The sequence below is a fragment of the Nelumbo nucifera genome, chromosome 7, assembly GCF_055504915.1.
Source record: "Nelumbo nucifera cultivar China Antique chromosome 7, China Antique-T2T, whole genome shotgun sequence".
In the NCBI taxonomy this organism is placed as follows: Eukaryota; Viridiplantae; Streptophyta; class Magnoliopsida; order Proteales; family Nelumbonaceae; genus Nelumbo; species Nelumbo nucifera.
In genome coordinates, this window is record NC_142655.1 from 43,219,142 (window position 1) to 43,244,101 (window position 24,960).

At 39.6% G+C, this 24,960-nt stretch overlaps 1 protein-coding gene across 2 annotated transcripts in view; it reads right to left on the minus strand.

Moving 5' to 3' along the window:
• LOC104590004 (NagB/RpiA/CoA transferase-like superfamily protein) overlaps window positions 1-24,960 on the minus strand; it is an 88,671-nt gene that overhangs the window by 55,354 nt on the left and 8,357 nt on the right. For both annotated transcript variants that reach the window (XM_088891130.1, XM_088891131.1), the window contains 4 exons: window positions 15,467-15,536; window positions 15,149-15,253; window positions 8,944-9,039; window positions 8,753-8,809 (listed from right to left, as the gene is read on the minus strand). In XM_088891130.1, coding sequence (XP_088747256.1) covers window positions 8,753-8,809; window positions 8,944-9,039; window positions 15,149-15,253; window positions 15,467-15,536 — 328 coding nt within the window. The remainder of the gene's footprint in view (window positions 1-8,752; window positions 8,810-8,943; window positions 9,040-15,148; window positions 15,254-15,466; window positions 15,537-24,960) is intronic.

The window sequence follows — 24,960 nt, forward strand, 5'->3', positions numbered from 1 at the left end:
AAAGTAGAAGGAATTTGATGAACAGTTCTGGAGGGGATGCAGTTGGGTTGGCAGCAAAAGGGAGTGTGATTACAGGTGGTGGAAATACCTTTAAGAGGGGGAACTTTCAAAAAAGAGCACAAACTGTGGTGTACTCATTGCCAGAAACCCCGACACACCCGAGATACATGCTGGGATTTTCATGGGAAGCCAAAATGGGCTCAAGATTTGAGTAAGAAGCAAGGTTCAGATTTGAATAAAAAGCTAGGACAGCAAAGTACAAGAAAGAACACTATGGCAAACATGGCTTCTCAAGAGAATCAGCCCCCCATTACTATTGTGACTCCGTCTCACGCCTCTGGATCTGACCCATGGGAGGATATTATTAATTCCTTCCGTGACCATTTAGAGATCTATAGTAGAGCAATTCGTCAGATGGATGCTCCTCCCTCAACTTCATTTGCGTCTGCATCAAGTAACTCTGCCACAACTTTCCATGTAGCATCTCATACCCCGACACTCCTCGGATCATTGATTCTAGAGCGTCTAAACACATGACTGGTACATCCTCTTAGTCCTCTCACCTGTAGTATTCTTTTGGGCTCTCAGTCCTCTCACCTCTCCTCTCTCCCTTTCTCTTGTTCAACATGGTATCAAAGCAGATCGTTCAGGCCTGAAGGGTGATGTCGAGCAGTCTGATTTTTCATCTTCCAAAGTCGAGCAGTCTGTCCCTTCATCTTCCAGTTGTGTCCATCTGTTGTTCGGCTTTCAGCAAGTAGAAGTCTGCCTGACTTTTCATCTTGCGGCATGGAGAAGGTTCTGTTTTATGGAGTGTTAGAGTTAGCTGAATAAGTGTAGATTAGTCAACTCACCTTTGTTAAGTTATGTGCTTATGTGGCAGTCGTATTAGAGACTCTCTGTCCCATACTTAAGTGGGGGCAGTTTAGTCTTTGTACAATTAATTAGAGCCTAATCACTATTAAGAGGTTGACTGATAGGGTTTAGTCTATTAGGTTCGACAGTTCTTTCATCTTCTTCTTCTTCTTCTTCTCTTCTTCTTCTTCTCCTTCTCTTTCTTCTTCTCCTTACTGGTTCGGACTACTGTAGCAGCAGTTGAAACATGGTATCAGAGTAGGGTTCGTGACCTGCTTCAGTTCATGACAACTTCAGTTCGTGCTTCAGTTCTCTCCTTTTCTTTTCTGGGCTGTCAATGGAGAAAACTGGTTCTTCCTAGGCCTGAAACATCTCAGCTTTCTTTCTCTCTGGTGCGCAAAACCTCCATTCTTAAGAAAACGACTTCAACAGTGAATGGTTGGCTGAAGCTCTCAAAAGAAGGTTGGTTATCTCTTCTCTTTGTGCTGTTGGTATTTCTGGGTTGAAAATCTTCAAGAACCTGCGAGGACTGATCAAAACCTAGAGAACTAGGTTGGTTGTTGCCCTGGTTCTTGGAAAAAATTCCAAGAACAGGCTGTGTTTACAGTGACCGAATGGTGTAAGGGCTGCTGTAGGTGGCCGAATGGTGTAGGGGCTACTGTAGGTGGCCAAATGGTGCAAGGTGTAATGCAGTGGCACTAGTTGAGTTTTCTTTGGTCTTGTAGTGCCCTCTTAAAAGTGTTAGACAGGTCTGTACCGTGTGTGACAGCTATGGCTGTGTGGTGGTGCTTGTGATGCACAATCTCTATTGAGTAGTTGTAAGAGGGCTTGCATGTGGTTAGTAAGTGCTGAATTAATGTCGGTGTGATTCGCGGTTTTGTGAAATCAGTAGTGGTGTGGACAAGAACAAAGGCTTGTGTATCTATCATTGTGTTTAGGGACTGTTGTAGGTTCTGGAACATCAAACTCCTGACAACAGCACTTAGTTGGTGACTGGGAATTCAGATTAGAGGCAACATTGAAAGAGTATCATGGCAGCAATGGGAGATGGCTGTAGTGATCAGAAACCTAGTGTGGTGGTTTCCTCTGACTATCTAGGTGTACAGATGACCTCAATTAAACTGAATGGTGAGAACTATGTTCCATGGGCCAAGTTAGTGGAAGTTTTTCTCAAGGCAAAGAGGAAAGTGAGGCATGTGAAAGAAGATAAACCACCGGCTGACTCTCCAAGGTTTGATGATTGGGAACAAGAAGATGCTCAAATCATGACATGGCTATGGAATAGTATGGAACCCAAAATAAGTGCCAACTTCATGTTCTTAGATACAGTTAAGGACATATGGGAACATGCCAAGAATCTGTATTCTGGGCAAGATAATACTACAAGGGTATATCAGCTCTATCAGGAGTACTTTGATCTGCAACAAGGAAATAAAACCCTAGAAGAGTACTATGCCAGTATGAAGAACCTCAAAAATGAACTCAATGTCTATCATCCTCTCACTCCAGATGTTAAGGTTCAGCAACAACAAAGGGAACAATTAGATGTCACAAGGTTCTTAGTGGGGTTGAAATCAGAGTATGAACCAGTTAGGGCCCAAATATTGGGGGGCTCTACCCTTCCTACACTTGAGGAAGTGTTTGCACGGCTTCGTAGGATTTCTTTGGGACAGACAGAGAACCCCACACAGTCTGATAGATTAGCATTTGTGATAGCCAGAGGAGGTGGACGTGGTACAAAAAGGGGGAGGACATGCCTCCCGAGGAGGTCGTGGTGGTTCCATATTTGGCCATGGTGGTGGTCGTGACTCAGAGGGAGGCCGTGGCAAAGGAAAAAGCAACTCTACAAGGAAGTGTACCCACTGTGGCAAGGAAGGACATTCGGTAAATTTCTGTTATGATCTCCATGGCTCTCCCTCTACATGGGCCAATCATGCTATAGCTGGTGGGGTTGACGTCAATGATAATCAACAGGCAGACCTAACTCCTTCCACATCTACATCTGTTTCCAAGAGGGAGATGTTGAGTGTACCGCGTGATGAGTATGAGCGGTTCCTTCAGTCTACTTCACAGCACACTACTGCTACTCTTTCCCACTCAGGTATAGCTTGCCTGTCATCTAAAACCTCTCCCTGGATTATTGACTCTGGAGCCTCTGATCACATGACCGGGACTCCAGGTGTGTTCTCTTCTCTCTCTGAAACTTCCACATGTCAAACTGTTACCCTTGCCAATGGTTCCTCCTCTCCCATCTGTGGTGTTGGCAATGTTGACAAGGCTTCTCTTTCTTTATCATCTGTTCTATATGTCCCTAAGTTTCCATTCAATCTTATGTTTGTTAGTAAATTAACCAAGACTCTTAACTGTTCTGTTACTTTTTTCCCTTCCTCTTGTGTTTTTCAGGATCTCAAGACAGGGAAGAAGATTGGTGGGGGCATGAAGCTGGTGGATTGTATTATCTTGACGGTGGTGGATCGTCAGTTGCACTTCAGACTTCACTCACACCTCTACAGTGGCATTGTCGACTGGGACATCCTTCTCTCAAGGCACTCAAGATACTAGTTCCGTCTTTGAGTCATTTGTCGGTGTTACAGTGTGAGTCGTGTCAGTTTGGGAAACATCGTCGTGTTTCCTTCTGTCCTAGAGTTGAAAGTCGTATGTTGAGTCCTTTTGCTTTGGTTCATTCAGATGTTTGGGGCCCGATCAAAATAGAGTCTTATAATGGTTACAAGTATTTTGTCACTTTTATTGATGATTGTTCAAGGATGACATGGATTTACTTAATGAAAGAAAGAAGTGAATTATTTTCCATTTTTCAGAAATTCCATGCTGAAATACGTACACAATTTGGTGTTCCAATCAAAGTTCTTCGTTCAGATAATGGTCAGGAATACTTTCTTACTTCGTTTCAACAGTATTTAGAAAAGCATGGCATCATCCATCAAACTTCATGTGCATCCACTCCTCAACAAAATGGGCTAATTGAACGAAAGAACCGTCATCTCCTTGAAACTGCTCGGTCTATTCTTCATCATATGAGTGTTCCTAAACGGTTTTGGAGTGATGTTGTACTTACTGCGTGTTTCCTCATTAATCGGATGCCCTCCTTCATTCTTCATGGTCACTCTCCCTTCTCTATCTTGTTCCCTACTTTGTCTCCATTTCCATTAACACCTCGTATCTTTGGCTATGTGTGCTTTGTTCACAATCTGAGTCCTGGAATAGACAAGCTAGATGCATGCTCCATTAAATGTGTCTTTCTTGGCTACTCTCGGACTCAAAAAGGGTACAAGTGTTATAATCCCATTACTCGGAAGTGCTATGTCTGTCCTGATGTCACCTTTTTGGAGTCTGTCCCCTTCTTCTCAGGAACTGAAGCATCTTCGTCTCCACCTTTACTTCCTCTTCCTCTTCCGGTCAGTGATCCCGTTCCGGGTGTTCCTGTTGGAGTTGACTCGTCACCTCATCCAGTGCAGATCCCTACTGAACGACCACCGATTCGGCAAGTGTATACACGTCGAACAACACCGGCCCCTCCTCCAGCTTCTACCTTGTCCGCAGATCCTGTCGTTGCTCCTGTTGCTGAACCCTCAGGACTTGATCTACCCATTGCCTTACGAAAAGGTAAACGTAGTTCTACTCTCCATCCCATTTCCAATTTTGTTTCAGTATCTCGCCTTTCCGCCTCACATCGCCAATTTGTTTCACTATTGTCATCTATTTCCATACCTAACAATGTCCAAGAGGCTCTTAGTTCACCTGGGTGGAGGCAGACAATGAAGGAGGAACTCTCTGCTCTTCAGCATACTCACACGTGGGAGCTCACTACTCTTCCACCCGGTAAGCATGTTGTGGGTTGTAAATGGGTGTATACTGTTAAATACTTGCCAGATGGTAGTGTGGAGCGTTGAAGGCCAGACTTGTTGCTAAAGGTTATTCACAGTTGTATGGAGTGGACTATATGGAGACCTTCTCTCCAATGGCTAAGATTGGCTCTGTCCGTGTGTTAATTTCCCTGGAAATTATGTATGATTGGCCCCTATTTCAACTTGACATCAAAAATGCCTTTCTTCATGGTGACCTTATGGAGGAGGTATATATGGAGCAACCACCTGGGTTTGTTGCTCAGGGGGAGGATGGTAAGGTGTGCAGACTGAAAAAGGCAATTTATGGGTTGAAACAATCGCCTCGTGCTTGGTTCGAGAAGTTTAGTGAAGTGGTGAAGAATTTTGGAATGAAACAATGCCAGGTTGATCACTCAGTGTTCAGTTATGACTCAAAAGCCGGAAAGATTTTATTAGTTGTCTATGTGGATGATATTGTCATAACTGGCAGTGACAAATTGGGGATCGACAAACTAAAGGTCTTTCTGCAAAACCATTTTCAAACAAAAGACCTTGGGACATTGAAGTATTTCTTGGGTGTAGAAGTTGCTAGATCAAGACAAGGTGTAAACCTGTGCCAAAGAAAATATGTTCTCGATCTACTGGATGAAACAGGACTGTTAGGTGCAAAACCAGCTGAGACTCCTATGGAACCAAATGTTAAGTTGAGCAGTGATACAGGGTAAATATTTGATGATCCTGGAAGGTATAGACGACTAGTGGGGAAGCTGAACTATTTGACTATCACGAGACCAAACATCTCCTTTGCAGTCAGTGGTGAGCCAATTTATGCAGAACCCTCGTATATCTCACTGGGATGCAGTTCTTAGAATTGTAAGATATCTGAAGGGAGCTCCGGGCCGTGGGCTATTGTATAAGCCAGGAGGAAAACTTGAAGTAGTTGGGTACACAGATGCAGATTGGGCAGGCTCTGTGTCTAATAGAAGATCTACTACAGGTTACTGCACATTTCTTGGAGGAAATCTTGTGACGTGGAAGAGTAAAAAGTAGACGGTTGTGGCTAGATGCAGTGTTGAAGCCGAGTACAGAGCCATGGCACACACTACATGTGAATTAGTATGGTTGAGGAATCTCCTACAAGAAATCGGGTTCCACATGGATAAACCTATGAAATTGTACTGTGACAATCAAGCTGCACTCCATATCTCATCCAACCCTGTTTTTCATGAGAAAACAAAGCACATAGAGATTGATTGCCACTTTGTGAGGAAGAAGGTTCTTACTGGAGAGATAAGCACAGAACATGTAGGCTCAGATGATCAGTGGGCAGATTTGTTTACAAAAGCTTTAAGCTCAGGGAGAGTGAACTATATATGTAACAAGCTGGGATTATATGACATATATTCTCCAGCTTGAGGGGGAGTGTTAGAGTTAGCCGAATAAGGGTAGATTAGTCAACTCACCTTTGTTAAGTTATGTGCTTATGTGGCAGTCTTATTAGAGACTCTCTGTCCCATACTTAAGTGGGGGCAGTTTAGTCTTTGTACAATTAATTAGAGCCTAATCACTATTAAGAGGTCGACTAATAGGGTTTAGTCTATTAGGTTCGACAGTTCTTTCATCTTCTTCTTCTTCTTCTCTTCTTCTTCTTCTCCTTCTCTTTCTTCTTCTCCTTACTGGTTCGGACTAGTGTAGCAGCAGTCGAAACATGGAGAAATTTCCATCTGATGTTCAACTGAAACTTTCATGGAGAAGTTTTGTTTTCATCCCCTGATATTCGACTGAAGTACCTTTTTTTGTTACTTTGTTCTCATTGACTGTTCGGCTGCCCTGTTGATGGACTGAAGTAACCCTTTTTTTCTTTGCTCTCTATGATTGTTCGACTGCCCTGAAGTTGGACCTGTACTAGGTCTGCCGATTCGATGTGTGGTGAACTTCACCTTTCTCCTTCCATTTTGTTGTGGGGTCGTATGATCCCTGTAAAACCGTAGGTCATAAGGACTTGTTTATGTCTTGCAACAGTAGTGTTTGTTTTTGGATCCTTGTGAAACCGTAGGTCATAAGGACCTGTTTGTGTGCTGCAACAGCAGTCTTTTTTTTTTTAGGCAGTGCTCCTCCTTTGGGTGTTGTTTATAAATCTGAAATCATGAGTGGTGAAGATTCTGCCACATCTGGAGTTTCCTCAATGCTGAATGGAATGAGTGGGGGTGGTGACCTATCCTTTCCCATGGCTGTTGTCCCTCTTGATGGTTTATATTACCTAGAGTGGTCAAGAGGGATCAAGTTGTACATCACTGCAAGGGGGAAGATAGGCTATATTAATGGGAGAATTAAAGAACCACACTCTGGGAGTGTTGAATATGATAGATGGAATCAGGAGAACAACATGGTTATGTCTTGGCTCTTAGTCTCTATGCAACCTCAAATAAGGAAGAATTTCATGTGGGCTGAAACAGCATATGAGATCTGGGAACAAACAAAATCTACATATTCAGAACTGCGACACTATGCCAAGATCTATCAACTACAGGCAGAATCGTCTACTTGTAAACAGGGGGAGAGGTGTTTATCGGTATATTACTATGACTTGACTTCTGTTTGGAAGGAGCTGGACCATTACCAGAATGTGAACTAGAAGTGTGACGAGGATGCAAAACTGTACAAGAAACTTGTCTCCCAGCAGAGAGTGTTTTCCTTCTTACATGGTTTGAACCCTATGTATGAATCTATCAGAGTCCAGATTCTCAGTTCTAAGGATCTTCCATCAGTTCAGGAAGTTTATGCTCTTGTACAATCTGAAGAGAGCAGAAGGAATTTGATGAACAGCCCTGGTGCAGATGCAATTGTATTGGCAGCAAAAGGGGGTGTCTCTACTAGTGTGGGAAATTCTTCCACGAAAAGAGATCTCCAGAAAAAAACAGATAAAGACAAATTCTGGTGTACTCATTGCTAGAAACCCCGACACACTAGAGATACATGCTGGGATCTTCATGGGAAACCAAAATGGGCTCAAGATCTGAATAAGAAGCAAGGTTCAGATGTGAATAAAAGGTCAGGACAGCAAGGTACAAAGAAATACACTATGGCCAACATGGCTACTCGGGAGAATCAGCCCTCCATCCATACTATGACTCAGACACATCTCTTTGGATCTGACCCAAGGGAGGATATTATGAATTCCTTCCGTGACCATTTAGAAGCTACTGCAGTACCCTGTCAATTTAACTAGGTCACTCATGACCTACAAGGTTTCAAACCTTACAGTTTTGGATCTACAGATCCACAAAGAAGGGTCAAACACCCCTTACACCATTCGGTCAATGCAGAACTTAGCTTGTCCTTGGACTTACTGCGAAGAACCGAGGCTACAAAAAAAAATGTTCTTGCCCCTGTTCAGTCTGAGCAACTCTTTTGAAGATTGCAACCCAGAAGTAATAAAAGGAGAGAGAATAAAAGTCACAGACCTCTAGAAGAAACTTCAATCAACCATCCACAGATTTCTGGTATTGCCTTCTTTTGGATTTCAGTCGAGTTCTGAGTATAGAGGGGCCGAAGTGTTCTCAGGGCTGGGAGGTGTTTGTATCATCCCACCCATGTTTTCCAGTTAGGAGAAGAAGAGAAGAAGATGAAGAAGGAGAAGAAGAGAGACAAAGGATATGAGAGTCCAAATTCAGGGTGGCAGCACCAGCTCTATTATATTAAATAGTAGGGCAACTAAACATAATAAAAGAAAGTAAAAGGACAAGAATGCCCCTCTACAGCATATAATACAAATTACATCATTGAACCAATACCTAGTGCATGAGAGTGTATTTCTAAGCCATTTTGGTATTTGGGAACACAAGTATCTTGCCTAATAGGTCACATTTCTTTCGACCATAAAAATTATGATCTATAGAAGAAAGTTGAACAAGAAAATGTAAAGTGTATAAATGAACGATCCAATATTTCAAAGAATAAAAATATACTATATATGAATACTACCTTAAATTTAGTGAGTAAAAGAAACAGTTATTTAAATAACATGGTGATAGGTCTTTACGAAAGAAGCATACCTCTGCATCTCCAAGAAACAGGTCATCAATTTCTTCTGCAGTCTCCATCCAGTTATACTGGAAAAGTTAAATATTAAAGTATAGAAATTAAAGATAAAAATAGAAGTCTAATAAACTAATACAAAAATAGAAATCCAAGTGTTCAATAGAAGACATTATCTTTATTGACAGATAAGGTGGAAAAGGCTCACAGCATGAACTATGACTGGAATAGAACCATCAAGAACTCCTTTGTATTGCTTTTCAGTAACAATGAAAACAAGCTCACCAGCATCCTTGATGATAGACTGAAAATGAAAAGTAAACATAGTAAGTCCTTTATAAAAAGAAATCCAAGGTTTAAAAAGTATTTTAAATGAGATCACTTTTTCTCTTCTTGCATTATTTTTATCCTATTTTTAACATATAGATAAAGATATTAACCATGAGCTATACTATTGTGGGATCAAACTCATGAACCATACAATGAAACTTTCAGAAAGAATAACTGAACATAAAACTCACTTTTCCCTCTTTTAACCACTTTAAGGTGGCGAACACATGTCACCCTAGAAAGGAAGAGTTTTCTTTTCCCTCCTTTACCCATTTTAAGTGGGGTGACACTTGGCACCCTAAGAAGATAGAGGTGGGGAGTCACTTAATCACCTCCCTCCTCTTTATAAACCCTTCTCCTATAAGGAGAAGAGGCTAATGCCATTTTGTTGGCTAATGCTATTCAATTGATTGAATTTCTAGCAACAAGAGACAAACAAAAGGAGAAACAAAAGAAGATTGTGGTGTAAAGAAAAGGAAGAAAAGGAGAAAGAAGGTAGGGGCTAATGCCATTTTGTTGGCTCACCCTCTTGTGGTAAGAAAGTGGAAAAGTCTCTTCCTCTTGTGGTAAGAAAGTTATTTTCAATTAGAAGCCTCCTACTATAATTGAAGGATCTTCAAAACAATCTCCTATTTCCATTCATAAGCCTAGGTCCAAGAGACCTCCAAAGGCTAGAACAAAGTAGTACTCCCATTTCCCTTGCTGATTTTGATGTAGAAAGATCAAAAAAAAAAGAAAAATTGGACATGGAAGCTAAAAAATGGGCTTTTATTTCCAGATACATGTTTTCCAAACAAGCCAGTTTCTACTTTGAACCAGGGGCATACACTATGCCCAATGAAGGGTTCAAGCCTTATAAAAGCCCTATCACTCGAGCAAGGGCTCGATTATTGCAAAGTTCCGAGGTTTGTTCATGATCAAGTTTGACTAGTGAATTTTTCACTTCAAAATTTTAACTAATCCATGAAGATCCTGAATCTTCAATTCAAGAAAATGAATTTGTGGATGAAATAACATTCCGTTTACAAAAATTTGTCATGCTTTCAAAAGAAAATCAAGAGTCAACTTCCATACTAGTCATGGTGACTGGAAACTCAAGTTTAGAAGAACGAATTCAAGACATGAAACGAAAGATGGCAGAAAAGGATGTGGAAATTGCATCTTTTGATACTCAGTTGGTGGCACAATCAAGTACATCTACAACAAAGTCGTCTCAACAAGCAACATCAACTTCTGCTCCTACTCCTCAAGTAGATCTAAAGGCACTTATCGTAGATGGAATAAAAGAGTTCCAAGCATCTCTAATGCCACCAGTTCTTGGGTATAGGAAACCATATCCCACCTACTATGATACACTCCCATTTCCTCCAAGATATCAAAAGCCCAACTTTGAGTAATTTGAGGGAATAAATGGGTCTCCCCATGAACATTTGGCCCATTTCTATTCTTCATATGGTGAATCGGCAATGTTTGATGCCTTATTAATGAGGCAATTTGTGCATTCTTTAAAAGGAACAGCTTTAATTAGTATATACAATTAGCACCAGGATCAATTGTCACATGGGATGATATGCAACGTGCTTTCTTAGCACAGTTCGTGAGTTCCAAGAGGAAATTTTCAATTACAAACTTAGCTAAAAACAAAACAAAGGCCAAACGTAAGTGCAAATGAATTTATTACATGCTAGAGAGACATGAATCTTCAATGTGTTGAGAAATTAAAGGAAACTTCAGCGATACAAATGTGTGCTAACAATATCTTGCCAGAGATTGCTTCTTTGTAGGCACAACAAAACCACAATCATTTGATGCATTGGTTTCTAAAGCTAGCAATGTGGAGAGACAAATTGCTAGGCAAAAGACTGTGGCATGCAAGTCCAATCCTCCTTCAGAAACAAAAAGGATGGCAAAAAGCCCATAGACAAAAAAGAGGCAATGACCACCTTTGTTAATGTTAAAAAGAAGGATAAGGCTAAAGGAAAGAGTAGAAATCTGCTGAATTAAAAAATATGAAAGAAAGTAGTTTCTTGAAGAGAGAAGGAAGAGAGAAGGAGAAGAAGAGAAGAAGAAAAGTTGAAAGAAAAGAGAGCAATGATCTGGTCGCCCCCTTCACTTATTATTTATACTAAAATAATAGAACAGTACAAAGACAATTATGCCCTTATAGGGCGGCAAAACATAAAACAGCATATATAACACTCAAAAAACATAATAAAATTTGGACTCACATAACTACTGTGGTCCCCACCTCCTATCTAACAACTAACATAAAACATCTACTCAGAAAAACATCATAAAACTAATTAATCTTCAACAGAAAGGATGTCCCTATTAAATTGCTAGATCCAAAGCGAACAAATGATGTCAACAAGATAAAGGACCCAAAGTATTGTCCTTATCACAAGATGGTCAGTTATCCCATAAAGGATTGTTTTGTCCTTGGGTACATTATCCAATCAATGATAGAAACGGGGGAAATTAAATTAGTGGAACCTCCTACAAAAGAGATTATTGCAGCTACTAACAGTATATTGCTTGCAGAAGAAAATGCTCCAACTATCCCTTCTTTATGTGAATTGATGGTAGAGCCAAGTATGTTATGTTGTGATGACTCCTCTACATCAGATAATGAAGAAAGTTAGCAGATAGTTGTCAACAGAGAGCTAAAATTGGTGGTTAAACCCTAAAGAATAGAAATAATTGCTTCTCCAGTTATCACTTTCAGGAGACGTAGGGTCCCCAAGAAGAATAAGAATGTCCAAAAAGAAGCCTCAGATAATTTTTTAGGATGAATAAGAACAACCCCCAAGGTTCTTGTCACTCTGAAGGAATATATTCCAAAAGAAATACTTGATGAAGGCCTAGATGAGATGGTCTCAACAATGCCATATCATATGGCATTTTGTGAGGAAAGAAGATGTACCTACAACTCAAAATTATGTGAACCAAATCACCTTACAATATAGCTGACACCGTCTTCCTTCTACACAAGAACCTTCTTCAAGCAAGAAGGTAACTAAAAATGTTGGTAACTCTATTACACAAGTAGAGATTGAAGAAAAGGAGGATAAGGAGCTTGTTACAAAAATAGGACAAATAACTCACAATTAGAAATACCAATTCAAGTTTGTCCTATACGAGAAGCTAAATTATGTCTCAAGCGTATTTCAGCACAGCTAAGTGTTTATGATGCTTTGCAGCTCTCTCCATATTTGAGAAGGGATTTAGTTCAGGCATTATTAGATCCTGAACAGTTTAAAGATGAAGTGAAAACCATGTGGACGCACAATCAAGTTTCCCTAAAATGTGTGCCTCATGCAAGGCATGCATTTCCTTTGATGATGAAGATTTGCAGCTTGGAACGAAGTATTATAACCGTCCCCTATATGCGTCCGACATAGTGGGTAATAAGCCCATTAATCGAATACTCCTTGATTGTGGATCTGTAGTGAATCTTCTGCCCTTAAAGACACTATTGGTTATAGGTATGACACCTCCCCACCTATCCCCCTCATATCTAAACCATTCAAGGATTTAATCAGGAAGGGCAAAAGGCGATTGGCACTATTGCCTTAAAAGACAAAACTAGGAAATTATATTCGGATGTCCTATTTCATGTTACTAGTAAGTATGCACATGCTTTGCACATGGCAATTTGAGATAATGATAATGATAGTAATGATGTATCCAAAATATTCTATAAACTTTTATGTATTTTTTTATTTTTTGTTTTTATATTTTTTGTTTTATATTATTAATCAGATGTTGATTGCAAAATCCAAATCTGATTACATAAACACCTCATCCAAATATGTGATAACCGGATTTAAGTTATAAAATTCAAGTATCATTGACAGGCCTACCTATTTGGCTACACTCTTCATTTTGTAATGTTTTATCTTTTTGGTGTATCTTTTTTTGTTCATTTAAAAAAAAATGTTAGATTTAAATAGAGGGATTTGAATAAGGTGAAAAGTAGTAGTTCAATTCACTATTTAAACCTCACAATTAAATAGGGACTAAATTCAAAAATGAGTATTTTAGTCAAAAGAAAGTTCCACAAATTATTCATATTTTTAATATAGTGTAAATATAGAATTATAGATGTGTTCAATTTTTTCTATAATTTTTTTTGTATTTTTGTGTATACAAATAATTAAGATATGTCGCACTTACTTTTTATTTAATATGATAAATATATGATATCATACCTGTACGTGAAAGGTTTTTTGCAAAATTCATGTATTATTTCATTTTTGTATTTTTATATTTTATTATTTATTACATTTGGTTAATTCTAAATTATGTACTTCATTTTCATTATCAATAAAAATAATTCTTGTTTATTAAACTTATTTCTTAATTCGATTAATAAAAATATGATAAATGCGACTATTTTTTCCATTTTATAATTTTCTATATTTATTTCTATTTTAAAAATTTTATTACCTAACTATGACTTCATAGGTTGACCAATTTTATTCGGATGGTTGAATTACTTAGCCACCACTTGGACAAATAATGGATTTGTTTTTGAGTTAGTTTTAAAATATATGGGTTTATATTGTTAAAAATATTGACATATATCTATTAGTAGCATTTATTAGTGAAAAATAACTTAAATATAGGATTTAATAAGAGAAAATGGGAGTTAATACCTTAAGTATAAGAGTTAATGAGAGGGAATTAAATAAGGTGGAAAATAATAATTGAAGTTACATTTTCAACCCTTACATTTAGAGATGGACTAAATACACAAATATAGGCATTTTAGCAACCATTAAAAGCTAGCATTAAGGTTGTAATAAAATGACTTTTCTACCCTTTCTCAAACAAAGAAATAGAGGGTAATTTTAGTCCAAAGAAACTCACTCTGCATCTGCACTTATATATATATATAGTATAGATTGATGCAAACACCTCCTATAATGTCCTCCTAGGACGCCCTTGGTTACATGCATATGGAGTAACCCCATCAACACTCCATGCTAAATCTGTAGACTATAACACCTCATCAAATGGACAAGTAGAAGCTTTCAACAAAGTTCTCTGCAAAATACTTAAGAAAATGGTATCCAAGAATAAAAGAGATTGGCATGAATGCCTCCCTGAAGCACTTTGGGCATATTGAACAATAATGCGGACAGCTAGTAGATGCACACCATATAGTTTGGTATTTAAAGATAAGGCTTGCTGAACTTGAGGCTCTTGATGAAAAGAGATTCATAGCTCAACAAAGACTTGAAGTTTACCAAGCCTAAGTTGTGGGGCGAGATATTGGTCATTTGCAGTGAATATGGTTTTAAATAGAATGGAATGGTAAAATAGGATTCATGTAGTCGACCCCATATAGTTGGGATAAGGCATGGATGATGATGATGATGATGACGATGATTCTCTTTTTTTCCATTTTTCATCTCTTCAAAACTAATGAAACCTTTATTTTTAATTTATTTAATTTTTCATTTTTCATCAATATTTTCTCTTTTTTTCCTATTGTTCTACTTTTCCATAATGCCCTCTCTTTTGCTTCCAAATTGATATTATGGGAATCGAGACCTTTCTGCAGGAAAGTTTTCTTACAGCCACCTTTCCTTATTTTATGGGCAGGGGAGTAACCAGTAACAACACCCAAGATGTTTGTTGTTAAGTCTGAAAGAAAAGTAGATTCCTCTTTCCAATTAGTTAAGGGGAAAACACAATTGTCTAATCACTCACACTACTGAAGAGACAGAATACACATTACAAGTTATCCCTAAGGCCTCATCCCCAAATAGATGTGTCTTATCCAACTAATCTGGCCAGTATCCTAAGGAATTTGCAGATCTCATTCCCAGAAAAGAAAAAAAAAAAAAAAGGTATAGTTGTGACAAGGCTTAGATGATAATGATGATGATGAGAAACTATGGAGAACCCCATTCCCTTCCGTTGTCTTTGATGTGAGTTTACCGAGTATTTCAAATATGAACAAATGATTAGAAACAGCAGTGGATCCCTTGGTCAATCTCCTCAAGCTCCAGAAGAAACAGCCAAGCTACTAAAAGTATAAGGCTCATAGAAAGTGAAAACAGATCAAAACTCACCTTCTCTTGGATTATGGACTCCCCACCTTGTAATTTCCGCCGACCAATGAGAGAAATAAGTGTTCCCTCTTCTATGATATCAGCATCACTAAATGAAAAGTCAATCTACAACCAAGAAAATCAAAACAATTCCAAAGTATGTAAGTGTGCAAGAAGCATCTTATCAATGCAATAAACTGGAAATAGAAACATATCTGCAGAAGTGTTTGTTCTGAAAATGTATTTCAACTAACATGTAAAATTGTATAAAACATTTAAATACTCACAAAACCCATACAAATGGAACCAACTTATTGGACAATAAGATACTGTGCACACTTGAGAACTATTTTGATAATCATTCAACAGAATTCCTGCCTTTGCTGCTTCGCTAGCACTAGAAACAGACCTGCAGCATTCTAGTGCAAGTTAATCTCTCTGTTAGAAATGTAAATGGTTGTACAAATTATTTACATGAAACCAAAATAGAGAGGGAATTTAAAATGGCAACAAAAGCAGCAGTGTCAGCAACCAAAACAACAACAATTACTACTACTATTAAAACGAGTAATATAATACTATTATTATTAGTAGTATTAGTATTATAACAATAATAACAATAACAATTAATAATAAAAGTATTACCACGTGTTTTTATGGTAAAATAAAATTTCATTAAAATAAAAAAGAAAAGAGTACAAACTAGCAGGCGACAAGGCATCACCCACCCACAGCAACAAAGAGAATACTACTGAAAATCAGAATAAATTTTCCAAGATACACAGCTGAAATCCCAAAACTTCCCTAGCTTATCCCCCAAATATTCATCCCTGTTAACTTGCCTGAAGTCTGGAAGAACCATGACCCAATCAGCCACTGATTTTCTAACAGCAGCCACAATCTTGTCTAAGCTACAGGCTTTGTCTTCAAAAATGCTTCTATTCCTCTCCTTCCAAATATTCCAGCATATTGTGAATAGAATGCAGCTCCAGTACACCTTTGCTTTCTTGCTTCCTCTTAACTTTGAACATAAAGAAAAGATATCTACAGCCAAACTTGGATGAAACTCTGAAGCCCCGAACATAGCAGTGAACAATCTCTACATGAAACCAGCAATCTTGCAGGAGAAAAACAGATGACCGACATTTTCCTCTTGCTCTTTACATAAGCAGCACCTATTAGCCATACTGAATCCCCTTGATTTCAAGTGTTCCACAGTCAAAATACAGTCCATGGCCACCAGCCAAGAATAATCTTCAACCCTAGGAGGTACTGGGTTTCCCCACACACCCTCCACTTGATTAGAGGGTGAGATGTCCCTGCTAAGAGCCATGTAACATGATTTAACAGAAAATCTTCCATTTGAGCATTCCTTCCACCATAGTTCATCCCTAGACTAAGGTGGCATTTTCACTCCTAGTTTTCCCAACAAAGAAATGCATTCTTCCACCTCTCTATCCAAGAAAGGTCTCCTAAACTTCGGGCTCCAAATCAGCTTCTCACCCCTTCTTTCATAACATTGGCTGATAGGAACTTCAGCGTAAGCCGGCCTATATAACCTTGGACATAGTTCTTTCAATTTGCCTATCCCACACCAATCATCTTCCCAAAACCTAATTCTTGAACCATACCCTACTGAAAAACTTGATAAGCTTCTAAACTCCTGATTGAATCTCATAATCCCTTTCCACACACTCACCCCATATGAAGATCTAACCTCTCTAGCTTCCCACCCAAACCTAACCACCCCGTACTTCCCCACCACCACCCTCCTCCATAATGAATTTTCCTCCCTCCCTAACCCAAATCTCCACACCCACCCTCCTCCACCTGGTGATGAAGGACTTATTAGATGTTGGAGGGTAGATAGAAATCAGGTGATTGTTACCCATCTCCAATTTGCAAACGACACCATCTTTTTCTATCAAGGAAACAATGAGGAAGTGGTGGAAAATCCGAGGGTGCTGCTGAATAATTTTGTGGGAGTGACAAGGCTGAGGATAAATTGGATCAGAAGTGGAATTTTAGGGGTCAATTTGGAGGAAGGAGAACTTTTAAGATTTGCTGAGATCTTGGGGTGCAAGATTAGAAGCTAGCCTATCAATTACCTAGGTCTACCTTTAGGAGGAAACCCTAGGTCAATTGGGTTTTGGAAACCAGTTTTAGAAAGGTCTAATAGGAAGTTAATACTGTGGAAGAGGAATTATATTTCTTTGGGTGGAAAAATAACCTTGATTAGAGCCACATTGACAAACCTCCCCACTTATTTCCTTTCAACCTTTAGAATCCCTTCTAGGGTAACAAGGTGCTTAGAGAAGTATATGAGAGATTTCCTTTGGGATCCAAGAGAGGAAAGGAAGGACCATTTGATCAAGTGGGAGCAGGTTAGCAAGCCTAAGAAACAAGGGGGTTTAGGAATTGGGAACATCCTATTAAGGAACACAACTCTACTAGGTAAATGGCTTTGGAGGTTTAGACTATGGCACAAAGTGATTGAGAGCATTCATGGGGTGGATGGAAATGTCTGGTATACAAAAATTTCCCCTCATAGTTCTTTGGCTTTTCCTTGGAAAGAAGTTCATGAAATCTACCTTACTTTCCTCAATTCCATCCGGTTTGATGTGGGACAAGGTAATAAAATTCTGTTTTGGGAAGATCTATGGGTAGGAGAAACCCCACTTAAAGACCAATTTCTTGATCTCTTTGCGCTATCTAACCTCAAGGGGGAAGCTATATCCATGTTGGGAACACCATGTCCAAATGGTGTGAACTAGAACTTGGGCTTCAGAAGGGGACTAATGGAAAATGAGTGTGTCTTTAATCCTATTGCTGAACCTTCTAGGGCAAATCCACTTGGACCCTTCGCAAGAAGATTCTAGAATCTGGGTAGGTTCTCCAAACGGTCCATTTTCTTCTTTTCTTGCTCTTCTTTCTTCAAAGTACTTGCTTCCCCCAACCCCCTAGGTGGGGATTTCCCTATGAAAGAAATTTGATTAAAGCCTATTCCCCCGAAGATTCAAGCCTTCTACTGGGAAATATTCCTTGGTAAGGTAAACACTTGCGATATGCTGCAGAGAAGAAGGCCATATATTTGCCTTTCTCCTCATATGTGCTCTTTTGTGTAAGGAAAGTGGTGAGACCCTATCTCATTTATTGATATCTTGTTCTTTTGTGCTTCGAATTTAGGAATTCTTTTGTACTCTCTTTGGCTGCAGGTGGGTTCCCCCTCAAGATGTGGCAAGACTCTTCAACCGTGACTTCTTGAGACAACGAAAGAAAAGAGGGATGGTAATGTGGAAAGCAACAAAGGCAGCAATTTGTTGGGTAATATGAGAAGAGAGGAATAATAGGATATTCTTGGAGAAAAGCAGAACAATAGAGGAAGTGATTGATAGCATCAAGGTGAAAGTAGCTCATTGGGTAAAACCCTTGGGTAGCTTTCAAGTCTTCGCAGTTACAGGCATTCTAAGAACCTAGTCTGAAGTAGCATTCATCAATAGTAAGAGATAAAGTAAGGCTGGAGTGGAAACCACCAAAAGGCAATAAAGTGAAACTGAATTTTGATGGGAGCTCTTTGGAAATCCAGGCATTTCAAGAGTAGTAGGAGTATTCAGAAATTCTGAAAGGAGGATACTGGGTATGTTCTCAGGACTGATTGGCACCAGAAACTCACTGAAAGCTGAACTTTTGGCATTACTACAATACTACAAGGGTTAAAGTTAGCCAAACAGTTAGGATACAGAAATGTTGAAGTGGAAGGGGACTCAAAAGTAGTAATTTCCTGGGTAGCAAACAGCAGCCATACCCCATGGACATTTAAACATGTGATTAGGGAAGTGTAAAAGATTGCAAAGGAGGTTGAGGCTGAATTTGAATGGGTTAGTTGATGCTTTATCAAAACAGGGGGCATTGAGACAGCAACTATTTTGGGCTGCACTATAATGAGGGATAGAATAGAGTGGTTAAAGGGATCAACAGTCCCATCACCAAGTTGTATAAACCGTTTACAATCTGAAATTTAATAAAATACATGTTTAATGATAAAAAAAAAAAACTCCCCCAATTGGCATCCCCAAGTAGGTGAAAGGAAACTCCCCAACTCTGCATTCAAAAGCATCATCACATTCCAATAGGATTTCCCTCTCAACTCCACCAACTCCAATCAAAACACTCTTTGAAAGATTAACCTTCAAACCTGTTAACAGCTCAAAATTTTCCAAGACTGCTCTCAAGTTTAGAACCTGATTAACTGAGGCATCCAAAAAAGTCAAAGTATCATCTACATGTTGCAGATGAGAGACGCATGGGCCATCACCTCCCCACCTTAAAACCCTCAATCAATCCCATCTAGACACTCCTCTCCAATCATAGGTTCAGCATCTCCATAACCAAAACAAATAGCATGGGAGATATTGGATCTCCTTGTCTCAATCCCCTAGTTGTGCTTCTCACAAGATTTGTGTTGGAACATGTTTTCTATGTACAAGATAACAATAGAGAGGAGACAGAGAAAACAAAGTTGGTTCTAAAGGGTTGTAATGACTCAGTTGGCCCCCACCCCAAAGCCTCCAATATATATCTGTTATATTGTTCTATAATTACAAATCAGTTCCCATTAGGTCTCACCGTCTCAGGACCAATTTATAAGAGAAAAACAGGTTTGAACTTTGAAATGGGTGTATCTAAACCTTAACCATGAACCAAAATATAGTTTATTAATGAATTAAAAGAATGAGAAAGGACAATTATATCCCTCTCATACAAATGCAAGAATAAGGCTATACAGCCATGGTACAATGCATACAATGTATAGTGCAATAATACCTCCAATCGTTATAAATGAATTCTGTTAGTCTTATCAGTTAATATATGAGTTCTTCTAGGGATATACATTTAGCTACTATAGAAAGGATTTTTGCCTACCTTAAGGATCAGGTTGGTTGTATTATTCTCTTTCCTAATCATGGACACATGAAGATTGAAGGGTTTATTCATGCAGACTGGGCTCATTGCAAGGATGACAGGAGGTAAGCTTCAGGTTGTTGCCCTCGGGTTGCAAGGAATCCCATATCTTGGAGGAGTAAGAAACAATCTGTTGTGGTTCAGTCTAATTCAGAAGCAAAGTATTGGACTTTGGCACATGGTGTCTCAGAGATGTTATGGGTTTGGTTTTTACTAAAGGAGCTTGGGATTGTGACATTGTGTATGATAGACCTATGATGTTGTACTGTGATGATCAAACTACTATAAATATTACTCACAATCCAGTACAACATGACCAAACCAAGCATATGAATTGACTGACATTTTATTGGAGAACGTATGGTTTCTAGAGATGTCGTCTTCCATATGTTGGCACTGTTGGGTTACTGCCCAATACAAGAACTACTTCGAAGGGGTTCACTTCCTATAGAAGGAAAATAGGGAAGGGGAAAGGAAGATAGAGTTGGGATAATTCTCCGCATACCATTCTCCTCCTCTACTTACTTTATGTAATTGCCTTTAGTACAATCATTACCCACTATTCTTCCCTAACCAATTCTGACTTCACACAAGTTGATCCTAACCAATTAGGCTGGTGTGTCCTTCTGTCTTCTGGTGTACACAAAACAAACTACGCGTGGAATATCTGTTGTGCTTGCTAATTGTGGACTTCTACTAATGTGGGCCTTGTCCTAGGCCTATGTAGTGGTATAGGGCCATGAATCCTGTAGGTTCTTGTCAATTGCCCTCCCCTCAAGAATAACCTTGTCCTCAAGGTTGAAGCCAAGGTACTGTTTCTGGATCTGCGAACAAGATTCCCTAGTGGCATCTGCAAGAGGAAGTCCAGTCCGGGCAATCAAGGCTTCTTTTGCCAACTTTCCTTGCTTAACCCAACGAAAGTCCAACAATTCAAGGGGAACCATTTGGAGGGACCCGTCCTCTAGGAATTCAGGAAGGGTGGTACACACCTGAGTGATTAGGAGAAGCTCCAAGCAATAGGCCACTTCTCCTACCTAGGCTATCACTCGAAATTGGTCATAATAATGAGGAGACAGCTTCCAATTTGCTCTCCTTGCCACCATCATTTGGTGATAAGGCTGTAATTTTAAATAGACTACATGCATGTTAGAGTTGGATAAACAGGGTTAATTTGGTCTTTTATCTCTTTATTAAGTATAGGAAAGAATGGTCTCAGCTAGAAAGAATTAACTCTCTCTTAGCCAACCAGAATTGTATTTATAGGTTTGTAAACACTAAGTACAAAGCAACTTTAAATAAAACACTGTAAAATGACTTGAATACCCTTGGACTGTCGACTCTAACACTCCCCCTCAAGCTGGTGAGTATATGTCATATAGTCCCAACTTGTTACATACGTAATCCACTTTTCCCCGACTCAACCTTTTTGTAAACAAATCTGCCCACTGACTTCCTATGCCACATGTACTGTGTTTATCACTCCACTTAGCACTTTTTCTCTTATAAAGTGACAATCAACTTCTATGTGTTTTATTCTCTCATGAAAGATTGGGTTAAATGGGATGTGAAATGCAGCTTGGTTGTCACAATACAACTTCATAAAACTATTTAATGTATACCCAATCTCCTTGAAGCAAGGTTCAAAATATCGATATAGGCCGATACGCCACATTGGCTTGTATCGAAGCTTGCCTTCATTTTTTTTTTTTTTCACTCAAACTGGTTCAGGGGGGTTGGTTTAAGGCATGTCTACCCACTAAAATAGGTGGGACCCTGAAACACTAGGTGTAGGGACGTATCAAAGGGGTCCCGATACGATACGTATCGCCTGATACACCCTGATACATTGTGATATTTTGATCCTTGCCTAGAAGTATATCTGGCAAAAAGTTGTCCCCAACCCAACCCAATAAAACAGGGTTAGAGTCTCATATTTAGCTACCTGAATTTGAGAATACCCCTTACCCGACCCAAAAAAACTAGGTTGGGTTGGGTCGGGTCAGGTCATGGGTCATGGGTCATGGGTCATGGGTCATGGGTCATGGGTCAACCCACTAACCCGATTGTCAATTCTAATTGGGACTATTTATGTATTGTTAGAAGTTTTCACTCATCAATATTTAGACTTTAGTCTTTATCATTTATGTAATCTGAAGAGCTATACTCAAAGTAGCAAGGAAGAGAAGAGAACCGCAGAACTGAAGAGAATGTCGAACTGTACTAGCCAGTCGACCAGTCCTTTATTTATAGATGAATATAGTACATGGTACAAGAAATTACTGGGATGCCCCTGATTAGTGATGGGACACCCAGATGACTTAAATCATTAAACAGGATTAGGCCCATTAACACAAGCCCAGTTACAAGATAAGTTAAACATAAGAATGGGCTAATAAGAACTCTTATCAGCCGAACATCACTCTAACATTCTAACACTCCCCCTCAAGCTAAGCATAGATATCAATCATGTTTAGCTTGCCAAGTATGTCCCTAAACTTCGTTGATGCCAGCCCTTTAGTTAATACATCTGCAATCTGCATCTCTGATGAAGTATAAGGCACACAGAGTTCTCCTGAAATAATTCTCTCTCTGACAAAGTGTCGATCAAATTCAATATGTTTTGTCCTATCATGCTGCACAGGATTGTTGGCAATGTTGATAGCAGCTTTATTATCACAATACATCTTGAGAGGACCCTCAGTCTTGATACCAAGCTCATTAAGGAGAGTCCTGAGCCATAAGAGTTCAGCAACCCCATGTGCCATAGCCCGGTATTCTGCTTCTGCACTTGATCTAGCCACACCATTCTGCTTCTTACTACGCCATGTGACTAGGTTTCCTCCCAAGAATGTACAGTAACCTGAGGTTGATTTTCTGTCTCCAACAGACCCAGCCCAATTAGCATCAGTGTAGGCTTCAATTTCAAGTTTGTTGTTTTTTCTGAATAAAATTCCTTTCCCTGGGCAAGTCTTCAAGTATCTGAGGATTCTTTCCACTGCTCTCATATGAGGGGTCTTTGGTGAGTGCATGAATTGACTGACAACATGCATTACATAGGCAATGTCTGGCCGAGTAAGGGAAAGTATATCAGTTTTCCTACCAACTTTTGGTACCTTTCCTTATCACAGTATTCCTCACCCATTGATTCTTGTAATCCATGGCTTGGTTCTATTGGAGTGTCTGCTGGCCTGCACCCCATCATGCCTGTTTCCTCTAGGAGATCTAGCACATACTTTCTTTGACATATGTAGATTCCTTCTCTTGATCTAGCAACTTCAATTCCAAGAAAGTATCTCAGATTTCCCAGGTCTTTGATCTCAAATTCTGAAGCTAAGAACTCCTTCAGCCTCTTCATCTCTTTCACATCATTTCTAGTAATCACCATATCATCCACATACACAATGAGTGTTGTAAGTTTGTCATCCTATCTCCTTGTAAACAATGTATGATCTGCACTGCTCTGAGTGTACCCTACTTTCTTCATGGCCAAACAAAGTCTCTCAAACCATGCCCGGGGAGATTGCTTCAAACCATATAATGCTTTCCTTAGTTTACATACCTTCTTTCCAACATCATATCCAGGTGGGGGTTCCATGAATACCTCTTCATGAAGATCACCATTTAGGAAGGCATTCTTCACATCCAGCTGATGAAGTTCCCAAGAGAATTTTGCTGCTAGTGACAGTAGAACCCTGATTGTGTTGAGCTTTGCTACTGGGGCAAAGGTTTCCTTGTAGTCAATTCCTTCCTTTTGTGTAAATCCCTTTGCCACGAGTCTGGCCTTGTACCTCTCAATTGACCCATCTTCCCTGTGCTTTACTATGAATACCCACTTGCACCCAACAGTGCCTTTCCCTTCTGGCAAGTCCACCAATTCCCATGTCCTTGCTTTCATTAGGGCTTTCATCTCCTCATTCATGGCTTCTTTCCACCTTGGATCAGATGCCGCCTCTGAATACCTGGAAGGGACACATACAGAGGAAAGAGCAGACACAAAGGAATGATAGGCAGGGGATAAGTGTGAGTAAGAAACATAATCAGCTATGGGATGCCGAGTGGTACAGGAACGAACAGGCTTACGGAGAGCAATAGGAAGATTCAAATCTGAATTGAGTGAATCAGAATTACCTTGGATTGCAGAGACAGATTGATCTGAGTTCAACTGGTTGCAATCATGAGGTTGAGGGGCCTTCTTCCTTCTACTGTATGTAAGTATCTCTTTCTCTTGTTTACTGGAACCTTCGGAAGCATCAGCCGAATCTGGAGAAGCAACTGGCACAGTGGAAGTCTCACTAGGTTGACCCGGAATGTTACAGCTAGTAGTAGTGAAAGGTGCTGAAATGGGAACAAAAAAGAAGGGAGAATAAGAATCCTCTTCCAACCCACTACTCTCCCCCTGAAGAGGATTCTAAGAAGACTCGAAATAGGGTTGAGACTCAAAAAAGACTACATCCCTGGTGACATATTTTTTCTTGGAGACGGGATCATAACACTTATACCCCTTCTGCGTAGGAGAGTACCCCAAAAATATTCCCTTTGTAGCCTTAGGATCCAGTTTGGTCTTCTTCGGATCTTTCACATGTATGAAGCATGTACAACCAAAAACCCGCGGGGGAAGAGGAAATTCTGGAAAAGTGAGACACAAAACAGAGAAAGGGGTCTTCATACCCAGTACCTTAGATGGCATCCGATTTATCAGGTATGATGCAGTGAGAACAGCTTGAGACCAATATTGCTTGGGCACATTGTGCTGGAAAAGAAGGGCTCGAGCTATCTCCAATAGATGCCTGTTCTTGCGCTCAGCGACCCCATTTTGCTGAGGGGTGTAAGCACATGATGATTGATGTAACATGCCTGCATCTTCCATGAAT